The 13,187-nt window shown below is 43.5% G+C and overlaps 1 protein-coding gene across 7 annotated transcripts in view; it reads right to left on the bottom strand.

Annotated features, from left to right (window-relative positions):
* Nucleotides 1–13,187, bottom strand: part of PTPRE (protein tyrosine phosphatase receptor type E) — a 78,790-nt gene that overhangs the window by 4,892 nt on the left and 60,711 nt on the right. For all 7 annotated transcript variants that reach the window (XM_085229419.1, XM_085229418.1, XM_085229414.1 and 4 more), the window contains 13 exons: nt 12,847–12,937; nt 12,095–12,171; nt 11,934–11,970; nt 11,441–11,538; nt 10,719–10,838; nt 9,340–9,500; nt 7,042–7,177; nt 6,425–6,574; nt 4,272–4,365; nt 3,667–3,743; nt 2,387–2,521; nt 1,301–1,426; nt 505–665 (listed from right to left, as the gene is read on the bottom strand). In XM_085229419.1, coding sequence (XP_085085545.1) covers nt 505–665; nt 1,301–1,426; nt 2,387–2,521; nt 3,667–3,743; nt 4,272–4,365; nt 6,425–6,574; nt 7,042–7,177; nt 9,340–9,500; nt 10,719–10,838; nt 11,441–11,538; nt 11,934–11,970; nt 12,095–12,171; nt 12,847–12,937 — 1,463 coding nt within the window. The remainder of the gene's footprint in view (nt 1–504; nt 666–1,300; nt 1,427–2,386; nt 2,522–3,666; nt 3,744–4,271; nt 4,366–6,424; nt 6,575–7,041; nt 7,178–9,339; nt 9,501–10,718; nt 10,839–11,440; nt 11,539–11,933; nt 11,971–12,094; nt 12,172–12,846; nt 12,938–13,187) is intronic.

Raw genomic sequence — 13,187 nt, 5'->3', positions numbered from 1 at the left:
AAACACTGCGTAAGCAAGAAAGAGAAGAAAGCTTTAGCAACGAACACGTGTACTGTAAGATCCCTATGTCCAAAAAACTCCAACAGAACTGAGATCCCAGGACCTTTTTGCTTCAGCAGCACCTGAAAATGCACGATGCTGCAGATAGCCAAAATACAGACCATGCCTCTCAGGCTGAGACTCTTCAGAAACTCTTTAAAACTCACATCAGAACAAACAAGAAGTCAGCATACAATGCAGAGAACAGCTCTAACAAAGTCAGTCCTAATTCTAACTCTTGCAGCACTCGGGTTCATCTATCAAAACACTGCCATGAATTAAACCATCAATTTTGAAGTCAGAAACATGCTGATTTTTCCCTTTCTCTATCTTTGCCTTATATTTCTTCATTTTTTAGGGATGCAGCCCACTGGCTCACAAAGGAGAGCTGCCCTACCAGCAGCCAGACAGGAGAAAAAGAAAGCCTAGCACTTGGCTGACTGTGGGAAGGAGAGGGAGCCTCACCTGCAGTGCACCGTGATCGGGTGATTCCCCGTCTGCTGCTGCTGCTTTTGGACAGCTGCAATCAGGTCAATCATCCCTTTTCCTTCCGCAGGAATTCCAATTTCTGGCCACCCATGGAAGTGGAACTGCCGAACCAGTCTGCTTTGCTTCTCTTGGTTACCCTACGTGCATGCAAAGAACAGGTTCATCCAGATGTTAATTCCAGGCAGTAATGAACTTCATACCTTAAAGATAAGCACAAGTTTTGTACCATCACAGTAAAGGGGGTTATTTTCAACCTGGTCTGTTATATATGAATCTGTTATATACATATCTATATGCACGTAAGAGTTCTGTTTCTACATTCCCATTGCTGGTAAGCTGCCTCTTAGCTTGAAACTAACATTACTTGTCTTGCCTTTATGTCTGCTGATTAAAAGCAGCCCTAAAAGTTCAAGTGAGCATTACCACCCTGCCAGTTTTGCCAGGCAATCTGAACGTTCCATCATTATTCCCTATGCAATTAAATAGGATGTTTGGGAATAGACTTCACACGAAGCACTGCATATTCACACCTTACCCACCAACCTCCTATGCAACGAAACGCACAGCACTTCAGAGTCCTTTGGCTTTGCACATGCCACCTAGCTAAGTGCATAAATTAGATGCAGTACAATTAATCAAATTCAAGATATAAACCGCCAGTAATTTTTTCCCCTAAATGTTATCTTTAGACAGAAATTCCAGTATTTAAGTTACATCATCACATTTACGAATGCCTTAAAACAAACAAACAACTCATAATTAAAAACAGTACCTGATTATATGTAACTATGAAGTCTCTTACGCTTATGGCATCTAAAAGGCTGTCGTTCTTTATTTCTACAGTTATCTCTCCGTGAGTTACTGAGCCCTCTGATGGCCAGTACTGGAAGCACTTCTCCTGCAAAACGGAGAGAGAATTTTAAGTATTCCTTGATTCGTTTTTTCCACTTATCTACACCACCACCACCCTGTGATACAGGATGTGACAAAGCATAACGTGTTCTGGACAGTTTGCAATGAAAAGGCTAGAGCCCAAGAACATAGTTGTAAAACATTTCTGTAACATAAAGCATTAAGATGAAAAGGGAGCAGAAGTCATAGCTGATAAATGCTGCTTTACAAATAGACCAGAAGAAAACTAAATAACTCTTGCAATCAGTGCAGGGTTGTTAAAAATGCACGACAAAAAAACGGAACAATAGAAACCATTTAATGCCACTGAAGTATAAGGTGAACGCTGCAGAGCAGGGGGATGCTGTTCTCTTCATTAATGAATGACAGAGGATGCAGAGGAGAGGTTCAGAAGCTTACAGAGACACAACAGAGAGGGAAGTTTTCAAGAAAGCGTTGTCTGGCTCTTCTCAGGCCCACAATCAAGCATCACTAAAAACTGTGCTTTTAAAAGCAAACTGGGACCTCGGAAAACCCAAATTCTGTAGCTTAGGTGTTTTTGTCTGACAAATCAAGCAAAAGCAGCAACACTTGCCTACACCTACTAGTGAAGCAAGAGCTCATTTAGAATCACAGAATGGCCTGGGTTGAAAAGGCGCACAATGCTCATCCAGTTCCAACCTCCTGCTGTGTGCAGGTCGCCAACCAGCAGCCCAGGCTGCCCAGAGCCACATCCAGCCTGGCCTTGAATGCCTGCAGGGATGGGGCATCCACAGCCTCCTTGGGCAACCTGTTGCAGTGCCTCACCACCCTCTGGCTGAAAAACTTCCTCCTAACATCTATAGAATCATAGAAATTTCAGAAAAGGCAACAAATCTTATATTGCTAGAATCTGTAGGCAAAGTGTTAACCTCGTGTGAAGACTCACATTTACTGCACTTGTAAAATGGAGCCGTGGGACACATACCTGCTCCCTCTCCTGCACCTCCGTGAGCATGACAATGGTGTGGCACTTCCACTCCCACACCATCCGCCAGAAATCCTCCACGGTGTGTGGCAGCGGTCCTTGTGTGGCAATGAAATAATCCTTCTGGCGATAACCCTGCAGAGAAAGGCTGGGTTGTGTGTATGTCATGGCAGCTGAGACAGAAGTCGGTGTTTGGAGAGAGCAGCACCAGCTTCTCCTCGGCCGCTGCCCACATGAGACATGCTCTTGCACAGCATGAGCATCACCCAAATCTTTCACGTGCTCTGGGGATGCAGAGCCCATCCAATTCTTGCTCACCCCTCCAGCACTGAAATGCACACGAGATGTGAAAATCCACATTCTCAATCCTTTTGTCTATGGGTCGCAGCAGTACCACAAAAGCAGCCCCACTGACATCACAGGCCAGATACAGGCTCTGCTTTAAGGAGCACCATCAGTTCCTGCTGCTCACTGTCCTCATTAGTTCACCTTGTCTCCTCTCAGAAATGAAGATTCACGATCCTGAGTCTTACTTTATGACTTTTTACAGCCATGGCTGAAGGAATGAAGTTCTGCTGTGAGAGCTGAAGGTTTTCACAAGGAGATTATTAACAACTGCAGACATTACCTTTATTATGGAATGAACATTAGACTCGTTTTTTGAGCTACAGTTCTATTTCTATACTGATGTGATCACATTGCAGAGTATCTGCAATCCTCAGTCACTGATGGGCTTTTACTGCTTTAGGATATAATTAATTATCATATTTAAATAAACTTAGGAATGCAAAGTGTTGCCCAGGTTCCATCAGGAAGCCAGGAACAAAGCTGGGAATTAATGCAGGTCCCCTCAGTAAATACTGGCTCCCAAACACTACGAGAGCTGTTCTCCATGATAGAAGTGGAGAGGGGGAAGTACATATTTGAGTTAAAAAACCACACGGTCAGACTCCTTATTAACCTGGATACAGGCAAGAGAACTGCTGGATGTTTGCTGCTTGGTGAGTCTGGTTCTCTGCCTGCTTTTCTCAGAATTTAATACAAACCTTAGTTCATAAATCAAACAACAACAACAGGAATGTTTAAACTACGCAACATTTAGGCTGGAATTCAGAACACTGAATAAGATTAGAAATTCATTTGGGAACTCTCATAAACCAAGCCCAAACAAAACTAATGCTCTGCATAAGCCAACTTGGCTGAAGCTCTTCAAGAAGACTTGCAAGAAAAGTAAAATATTTGACTTGTAGCTTAAATGCATTGAAAATATTTATACTTACATCTATGAAGGAAGCATTGATGTAGTCCGTATACTCTTGCCCTCTTTTCATTGACAGAATCACTCTATTAAAATCATCTGGAAGGAAAAAACAACACAAGCATTCACTCTTTTTTATTGCTAACTGCACGTTAACCGTTCCACTATTACACGTGTAATAGTGCAACAACAAATCGCTTATCTGAAAGCACCAGGCAAGGTGCCCTACAGATCTTACTCAGGATCTACCAAGTATGTGGAGGAAGGCAGTATTTTTTCTGTGGATTACTTCTGCATTCACGCAGCAAGCAAGGTGTAACACTTATGTTCACATGCAGACGTTGCAGCACTGCTTCAGAGGAGGCAAGGAACCGTACAGAAGGTACGTTGGTGCAGTAGGTGGAACGGCTCATTATTTCATTCTGTTCTTAAAACTACCTGCCACATTTTGTGCAGACACTCTGTAAGGACATCACTCTGTCCCTGACTTACCCAGCACAGCTATATTCTGATACGAGGTGCACTGCCACCAGCACACAGGCATAACTTACATTTACTTACCACAACCTTAGGATAACCACACATTTACAGCACCACTTTCTATACATACAAAATTAATCATCTTACACGGGATAATCTGGATGACTCTAGCTTTCTTCATATTTGCTGGAAGATTGCCAGTTCTCATGTTCTCTTTCATTATTCGAACATTCGTTAATTTCTGTAATTAAGCACACAAACGAGGACGAGGATTAATTGAAACGGAAATGGTTTTATTTCATTATATTCTTCATAACCTGTACCCAGAGGATTGCTCATTGGGTACAGACCAATAGTGCAGTTGTAGTTAGCTGACCATTACGAATGGTGAGGTGCTGGAACAGCTGCCCAGAGAGGCTATGGATGCCCCGTCCATCCCTGGAGGTGTTCAAGGCCAGGTTGGATGGGGCCCTGGGCAGCCTGGGCTGGTATGAAATGTGGAGGCTGGTGGCCCTGCATGTGGCAGGGGGTTGGAGCTTCATCATCCTTGAGATCCCTTCCAACCCTGGCCATTCTGTGATTCTGTGAAAACTGCTTTGCTGCCTTGTCTGTACAAATGTAATCATGAGAATAACAGAAAAGACCATTAAGATCATCACGTCCAACCAGCAGCTCCGCACGCCCACCATGACCCAGCATCTGCTCAGTCACACGCTCAAGTTCTACACCACTTCCCTTTTCAGAACCTCCACTTCCCCATCACCAAAACACACAATGAACTCACAGGCACTCGTATTCATCCTGTTCCTCCAGCAATCTTTCATTTATTTTATCAACGATCCTTTTTAAGATTATTAGAACTCTGCAACACACCGTCAGGCATGAGAAGGCTGCACGGGCTCAGAGGCTGCTGTGCACCAAATAACTTGATTGGACTCCACGTATCTGTGCCACTGTGCTGCAGTGACCAATGCCCTCTATTTACTCAGTGATGAGAGCACACACAGGACACAGAAGACAAGCACTGCCCTCGCCCCACCAATCTGTAGTAGTAGAGCTTACACACATGCATGGTTGTGCCAGCTGCTTCTGCTGGGGGGATCTGCCAGGTAACCACCAGTGACAGGGCTGTGTTTCAGTAGCTATTTAATATAACTTCAATTTACACTGACCTTAATTTAATCTGCAAACTGCAAGCAGTTTTTCAGGCAGTTTTCTATATTTGCCAGTTTCAGTTTCAGAAGCACTTCCTAATTCCAGTAAAAATCCAAGTACCACCAACAAACCATTAAAAAGAATCAGAAATCACTTTTCAGCTACTCTGTAACACCGTGGTTAACAGTGTGTGTCAGAGAGTCCCACAATGGTTAGAGCACTCTTCTGTTCCTCGCTGTGGATGAGCTCTGTGCCCCTGGACCATCTTTCAGAACACACAGCACAACTGAATGCTGCTCGTAAGCTTTCTGCAAAGCCTTTCTAGCACAGTGCACAGCAAAAAAACAACACTGAGTATTGGAGTTTTTCCAGAATTCCTGTGTGTTTGCTTGCTTGTTTCCCCACAGAGCGTCATACTTTTGAATTCTGAACTTGTTGCTACAACTTTCACTTCATTTTCTTCTCTCACTTCCCAATTTCTGATTAACTAATCCTTAAAAAGTAGAAGGGAAATGTAGTGAACGCTGAATTCACTTGGATTGAACGACTGAAGTGATTTAAGGTTTCAGATTTAGAGTAAATATTTTAGCATAGTAAATAGCACAGAAAAGTTTTATTTCCTCAGCATAATTAAAGTCTGTTTTAAACACCCATCACAAAATCCAGTATCATTTCTTTCTCCATTAGGGGTTTCTCCACAAAACATTTCTTTTTTCCTTTTTCCCCCCCCAGAAGATGTGAGTGTTCAGCACAAAATGTGAAAATTCTCCATAATTCACTCTGCCAGCAGCAGTAACTGAGGTAACATTTCTGTTGACACTTCAATTAGGTCAATGTAATCCAGCTTCACCCTCCAGCTTTATCTGATCTGGCATCCAGTTCAAGACCAAAAGAATAATTCCATTTTTCTTTTTATAAGCAAATGAAATGCATAGAGGAAAACACCCATCAAATGATGTAGGTCTGAATGTGTCCCCATCACTGAGTCCATTGGACCGATTCACAGCAAGCTGAAAATATAACTGGCATCTCAGTTTGGACAGCCCTTTTCTTTTAATGTTGCACTCGTTCTGCTTCTGAAGTACCTTTTTGTTGTGAATATTTCTACACTTGAAAGTCTCAGAGCAAAGGCCTTTCCTACTTACCTTAAATTCTTCTTCCAGCCCTATTTTGACAAGGTTTGGTGCTGCACTGTGTGACGTTTGTAGATGTTTCTCCAAGGATGACACATCTAGCTCTGTGTCACCGTAGAGGTAGTATTCAAGTAAGGCTTGATAGATGAAGGAGTACTGCATCTGGAACAAACAACAGGCATATAAGCATCCCGTGAGGCAACGGAGCAAAACAATCTCATGTCTGGCACTTTCATCTGTCTCATTCAGTCTGCAGGCATCACCAGCTCACACCTAAGGCTAAAACTGAATGTTACATCATCCACGTTTTTTACAATTCCATTCAATCGTGCAAGGGGAAAGCCTGGACATACCACAAGATAACGTGCTTCATGGCGTGGCCTTTACTGCCACAAGGCCTCTATCTCCTTTCCCAGTGCTACCTTCCATAGCATGGTTGGGTAGGAACGGACCTTAAAGATCATCCAGTCCCAACCCCCTGCCACCCTCTAGACCAAGGAGACTCTGCTCCTGTTCCAATTATCCACGTGTGCAGTGGAACAGGGCACACTCACATGCACACGTACATTATTTGTGTCGACGATGGCTTGAAACTTGGAAAGCTGTAATTGCAACCAGTGACTACTTACGTCAGTCTGAACCATCTGCGGGCGCTGATTACGTATTCTTGAAACAAACTCAAAAACATCAACTTTCTGCTCAGCGTGCATCATGTCTATCATGGCATCTATAACGATAAACGTGCCCGTTCGGCCCACACCGGCGCTTCAGAAGGAAACAAAAGACAAAAAAATCCCTCAGTTGAACAACAGAGGCTGCAGGAATCGCTGCACCAATGACAGAGGTAGAACTTGTGCTGCTCTCAATGAACTAAAGTTCTCACTGTGAAACACGGGGCTTCGTTTTTTATTTTAGTAGTGACAATAGCGACAAAACTAAATTTTAGCATTAAAAATACCTCTTCTAACAGCTCAGAAGCTGACCAAAACGATATTACTCGAAGACCATTGGAACTTGTGCTTGTCCTGCTACAATTTTTCTTTTTAGCACTTATCTGCGTGGTTGCTATTCCACACTACTTAGATACTTAGTAAATTGCTATGACTTCTACGCTTCCTAACACTGCTATTCCCATTTTGTTTTTTTTTCAGACATCCCCCAAAAGCCACGAGAGGGAGCAAGATTCCCACAAATTACATCACTCCAGCGACATTCAGTTCTTCCTTTCAGAGGAAAAGGGCATGGCATCCTGTGCTAGGCATTAATAGCTCTCCTTTGACCTTCTGCTAGCTTACTTCATACAGCCACTGCTGCAAGGTCCCAAATCACGACACACATTTCTCCCTCCATCCCCAAGTGCCCAAAGATAGAGCTCAACTCTCAGCAAGGAAAAATCAGGTTTTAAATAATATCAGGGCACAAGCAAACAAACAACACCCCGCCAACAACCTCTGCCTGTGGCCACTTCCTACTGCCAAGCTTCCCTTCCCTCTTGCTTCCTTTCACTCACATGTGACCTCTCCGTGCTGCCGACAAGCCCACCATGTTCCCACAAAGGCTGCTCGCTCTACTGACCCCCACGTTTGCCTTAAAGTCCCTTGCTTTTCCCCACACGATCCCCCTTTTGGGGCCCCCCTCACTCAGTTGTTGCTTAGGATGACTGGATAGTATCCTTAAAAAAAAGCACAGTTACTCACTACCGATGAGTTTCCCTTTCCTTTTCCCAACAATTCAATAGTGTCACATCCTGGCCGTGACGGAAATCAAGTGTCACCTTCCTCACTTGTCACCTCGAGCACACGCTGAAGCTCTGCACTATCGCCCAGCCCACACGTCATGGCATCACTGTGCTGTGCTGGACTGGCTGACTGAAATCCCTGAAGATTTTAATGAGATATTTTACACTTATCTCTATTTTGGCTCAACTTCTGTTGGTTAAGTTAAGCACAGGATTTCCTGCTTGTGCAAAATAATGCTTAAACCCAGCACTGGTCTCCAGAGAACATCACTGCAAGAGGGTTTCCCAAAGGAAAGGCTGTGTGACACTGCTAAAAATCTCATTCCTTCCAAGAGTTTTCCTCAAGACTCCTATGTATGACACATGAGGGAGAAGACAAATTCTAGCCCAGAAAGGTCTATAGAGAAAACCAAGAACCAAAAGCTGGGCTGGGCAGGACAAACAGGTTGCTTTCAACAGCACACAGTGACTCTCCAATGTCCTCTGGATAACCAACATTAGCAACAGAAAAGAAAGAAATATATCAATCCACAACCATCGCCTTGAAAACAAAACCCAGAAAGACAAGGCCACTATTCTTCTCTTTTTACTTCAACCTCGATACAATAATTGTTCCTAAAAAGACACTTTTAAAACTCTTTTTTATTGTGATTTCATTAACATCCAATTTCAAACACTTTTCAGAAACTCCTAATGCAACAAGTTCGTGTGTTGGCAACTGAAGGAGTGGGATTATGTTCTGCATTGGTATGTGGTACATTTCTTACATTGCAGCATTTAAATCTCCTAAATGCAAGCCTTTATTTCAAGATTTCTCGGCATTTAACAATTCACATAGCAAACTAATTTTGTTGTGGGAAAAGTGGAGGATGAATTCTCAGAGGAGCAGTTAATGGCGAAGGTCACAGATTTGCAATGACGAGGCCGTATTCTGACAAAGGACATATTTATACCAAAGATCACTCACGGATAAAACAAAACCTTCTGTTTGAATATTAAAGTGGCAGCAAAGACAGATCTTTTAGAATTGTTCTTATCCCCAGCTCTAAGAAAGCTTAGCATAGTATTATATACCCATAAGCACACACAAACTTTACAGCCTGCTAACAGAAAACACATCTTTAGCCTCCATTATCTGCCCCTAACTCCAGGTCAGACAAGCACAATGGCCTGAAGAACGCTGACCTACCTGCAGTGAACCACGATTGGCCCAGCAAGGGCAGGATTCAACGCTTTGACTTTCTTCAGGAATTTCAGCATCCCAATAGGTGTGAAAGGCACCCCGAAATCAGGCCAGCTGGTGAAGTGGAGCTGCGTCACGAGCCTCAGCGCCTTACAGCCATCCTGGAGCTGCAGGGAATACATGGGCTCTGAGTTTGACTTTCATTTTCCACTTGGAGATTCAGAAATGAACTCTCAGGATTATTTATGACTTGCATTCCTGCAACACCTGGATCCTGACTTCACAGCATACATTCAGTATAAACATCCGTTACCACACATCCTTAAATTGCATCTTGGCAGAGAAAAGGAGTAATCCCAAATAGGGTTTCTGAAGAATGAGATTCACAATTCATGGTAACAATGGATCAAATCTTAAGTCCTTTTTCTGCCATAAAACCTTCACGACTCTCCTTTTAGCAACTTCACAGGAAACTCAAAAAATGTGATCTAAGCATGCAGGATCTGCATTGTTATGAGGTGCCAAATGCCAGCTTTTGCAAACTGTTTTATTAGGAAAAGGAGAAAGATGGGGACAAACTCTTTGGATCAATGCAGTAGAGGACAACAGTGGGTATTCTGTAGTACTTCACAAGGCCTGCATTGAGTATTAGCACTCTGTACCACACATGAGAAGTGAAATTCAAGTACTTCTAGACGGCTGTGCACAGCTTACCACCTCTCACCAGATGCACTGGCTGAAATTAACATTATGGTCTAACCTGATGACTTCAATCTGCATCAGATTATCCCTGCATTAGGAGCAGCACAGCCTTTCCTTTAAGAAGCGAGATCTACAGGAGCTTGTACGCGTACAAGGCAACACACTGTGTATGTGTATGGAGCCATCATCACTGTTTGCTTCCCTCCTGTGACCCAAGGAGTCAGCACTCTGCTCCTGTTCTCCCTCCCTGACAATCCAAACGAGTGACTTTCTGTGGCACCTGACTACGCAGCATAATAGCATGGCCTGGCTTGAAAAGGACCACAACGATCATTTAGTTCCAATCCCCTGCTGTGTGCAGGTCACCAACCAGCAGCCCTGGCTGCCCAGAGCCACATCCAGCCTGGCCTTGAATGCCTGCAGGGATGGGGCATTCACAACCTCCCAGGGCAAGAACAACACCGAGCAGAAGAACACACTTTGCAGTTCATCAATCGGCTGCAGACACAAGGTGTGCTGTCCCCCAGTGCCCACCATCCCGCCAGGCCTGGCACTGCACCCTTCTTAATAATTTGCAAACACACTGAACTGATTTTCCTCCCTTCTTTCAAGCAGGTATCAGACTTTGCAACCACTTGCTTGAAAAATTGAAGCGTAGATGGAGCACGAGGATTGTGTCTTACCGACTGGACGCAGAACTTGCGAATGGTGTAGTCCACGAGCACAATGCAATCTTCCACTGACACACGGATGTTCCCATAAGTCCAGCACCCCTGGTCGGGCCAGTACTGATAACATTTATCCTGCACAAACACACAGTGCATTTTATAACACTGAGCCTGACTTCATTGCTGGTCACACATAGAACAAGGAAGTTACTTGAAAACAAGTAAGTATGCATAAGAGTATGTGGAGCTGATCATTTGACAGCAGACAGCTTTAACACTTTGCCAGTGCTATTGATGATTAAATTTATGCACAGAAGGGTGTGAATATAGCTTAGAATTTTTTTTTAAGCTATCCAAATCTGAACAGCATGGGAGAAAGACTTCCTTGTGATAGAAAGGGAACTTGATGTCCTGACCCTTTAATTTTAACTTTAGGTGTTCTTGGTGAGAAATGTGAGGGTGTCCTCATGTAGGAGTCAGCAGGAACACTGAGTTTTAACAATTCTGGCTGCCAGAATGTGCCTTTGGCTACGGGCTATGCAGGACAACATTAGTTATCAGGCTTCTTCCCTGAAATCTACTTGCACAAATTCATATTTTTAGAAATTAAAGCTACATTTATTAGCAAACACTCAAATGTGCTAAGAAGGGCTAAAAAAGAAAGCAGATGCTGAGCAGCCACAGCTGCTTTTGGAGCACACCTCCACACACCCTCAGTTGTGCTGAAAGCCCTTTACCTCTTTCCTTTCTTTCAAGTTTGTTAACATGACAATAACTGCAGACTTCTGCTCCCACACCATCCTCCAGAAGTCATTGACTGTTTCTTGCTTGGGTCCTGCACACAGAACACAGACCTGGTCAAGAGATGTGGCAGAGCACTTACAACACATTCCTTAACAAGCAAAACAATAATAATTAAAACAACACCACCACCACCCTTGATTTTTATTTCTTTTTACCCAATTAGTTTTCCTCCTCCAGCTCCCCCAGATGAGATAAAAGAAGAGAAGCAAAGTGCAAGTGGTGGAAGTGAGTCTCCAAACTGAGAGCAGTATTTGTGGGTTAAAAGGCAGTGGTTTCCCTCATGCTCACCTTCCTTTCATTTACATTCTAACCTTTAAAGCTCACTTCACATTTAGCCACCATCTGCACCTGAAAATAACCCTTAGAACACTTCTAAAATTAAGTACTTTTAGCCACAAAATTGAGACATGAGAATAAATTGATTACCTTGTGCAGCTATAAATTTATTCTTTTCTTTATAACCCTGAGGAAATAAATATCATAGTTAAAAAATGAAATGCCAGTGTGTGCAAGCATAAAAATACCTATTTAATATTAATTTAGAGGCAAAGCTAGCAGCTTGGCTAGCAGAGAAAAACTGAACTTACATCTATATATGATGCATTAATGTAGTCTGAAGGTGAGACTCCATCTACTTGGGTCAAAATCACTCTGGAATGATCATCTGGAAGAAGAAGCATTATGAGAACATTTGCATTTGAATCATCCGCAGTAGGTTTTCTCCTTGCAAACATCAGGATGGGCCTAACATCAGCTGCCTCCCAGAACGCAGGCTGGACACCAGCTGGTTCAGATCAGCTCCAGCCAAACCCACTGACAACACGGATGGGTTTTGGTGGCCCTACCCCTCCTGCAGCCAGAGCCTGGAATGGCAAAAGCTGCAAGGGACAGCAGCTGCCTAAGGTTTGTGGCTGTGAGACCTGCAGCTGGAGGAGGAGCACAGCGCTGCCCAGCCATGCACCGGTCCCAGCTCTCCTTGAGAAACTTCCCCCACAGCAGCACTGTTCTCACACTTGAGGGTTACCAGAACTGCATCTCTACAACAGCTGAAGCCCACTGCACTGTCTCACCCAGTGCTAACCTGAAATAGCAGTTTGATGTACTGTCGTTTGGTAGAACACCAGCTGCTAAGGGCTCTCTAGAACAACACCTGATTAGCATTACACAACAGCACCATGTAAAATGATCAACAGCTAGGGACACACCATGGCAAAACAAACAGGTTTTACACAGAGACATGAAGAACATCTGCAACCAATGAAATCACGAACACCACCAGCATGCTCAATGCCAGACAGACAGCTAAGGGCCTGGCTTAGAAGGAAGGGTAACATCTTACATGGGAGGATGTTAGGATATCTGTTTTTCTCCCTGTTTTCTTCCTTATTTGCCATTTCAAATGTTCCCTGCACGTATCCAGGTGTTAAAGACTGAAAAAAAAAAAAAAAGATACAAAGAGTCAGTGTGTTATATCAGCTAAGGGCTGATTGCACGTGGCACAGGACAAATCTGCATTTATACATAATGCCTCTCAGCCAACAGAATCAAACATGTTTGACTTCTTTCAAAAATAACTTTCATTACTCTAAAACAGGAAACCGTGCCCTGGAAGATTTCACATCAGAAAACGAGTTCAGCAGTTTTGAAAAATAAGTGATTTTTTCCACCAGCGATCGCAGT

The sequence above is a fragment of the Meleagris gallopavo genome, chromosome 8 (assembly GCF_905368555.1).
Source record: "Meleagris gallopavo chromosome 8, MGAL_WU_HG_1.1, whole genome shotgun sequence".
Taxonomy (NCBI): Eukaryota; Metazoa; Chordata; class Aves; order Galliformes; family Phasianidae; genus Meleagris; species Meleagris gallopavo.
This window is presented reverse-complemented; position numbering and strand designations above follow the sequence as displayed.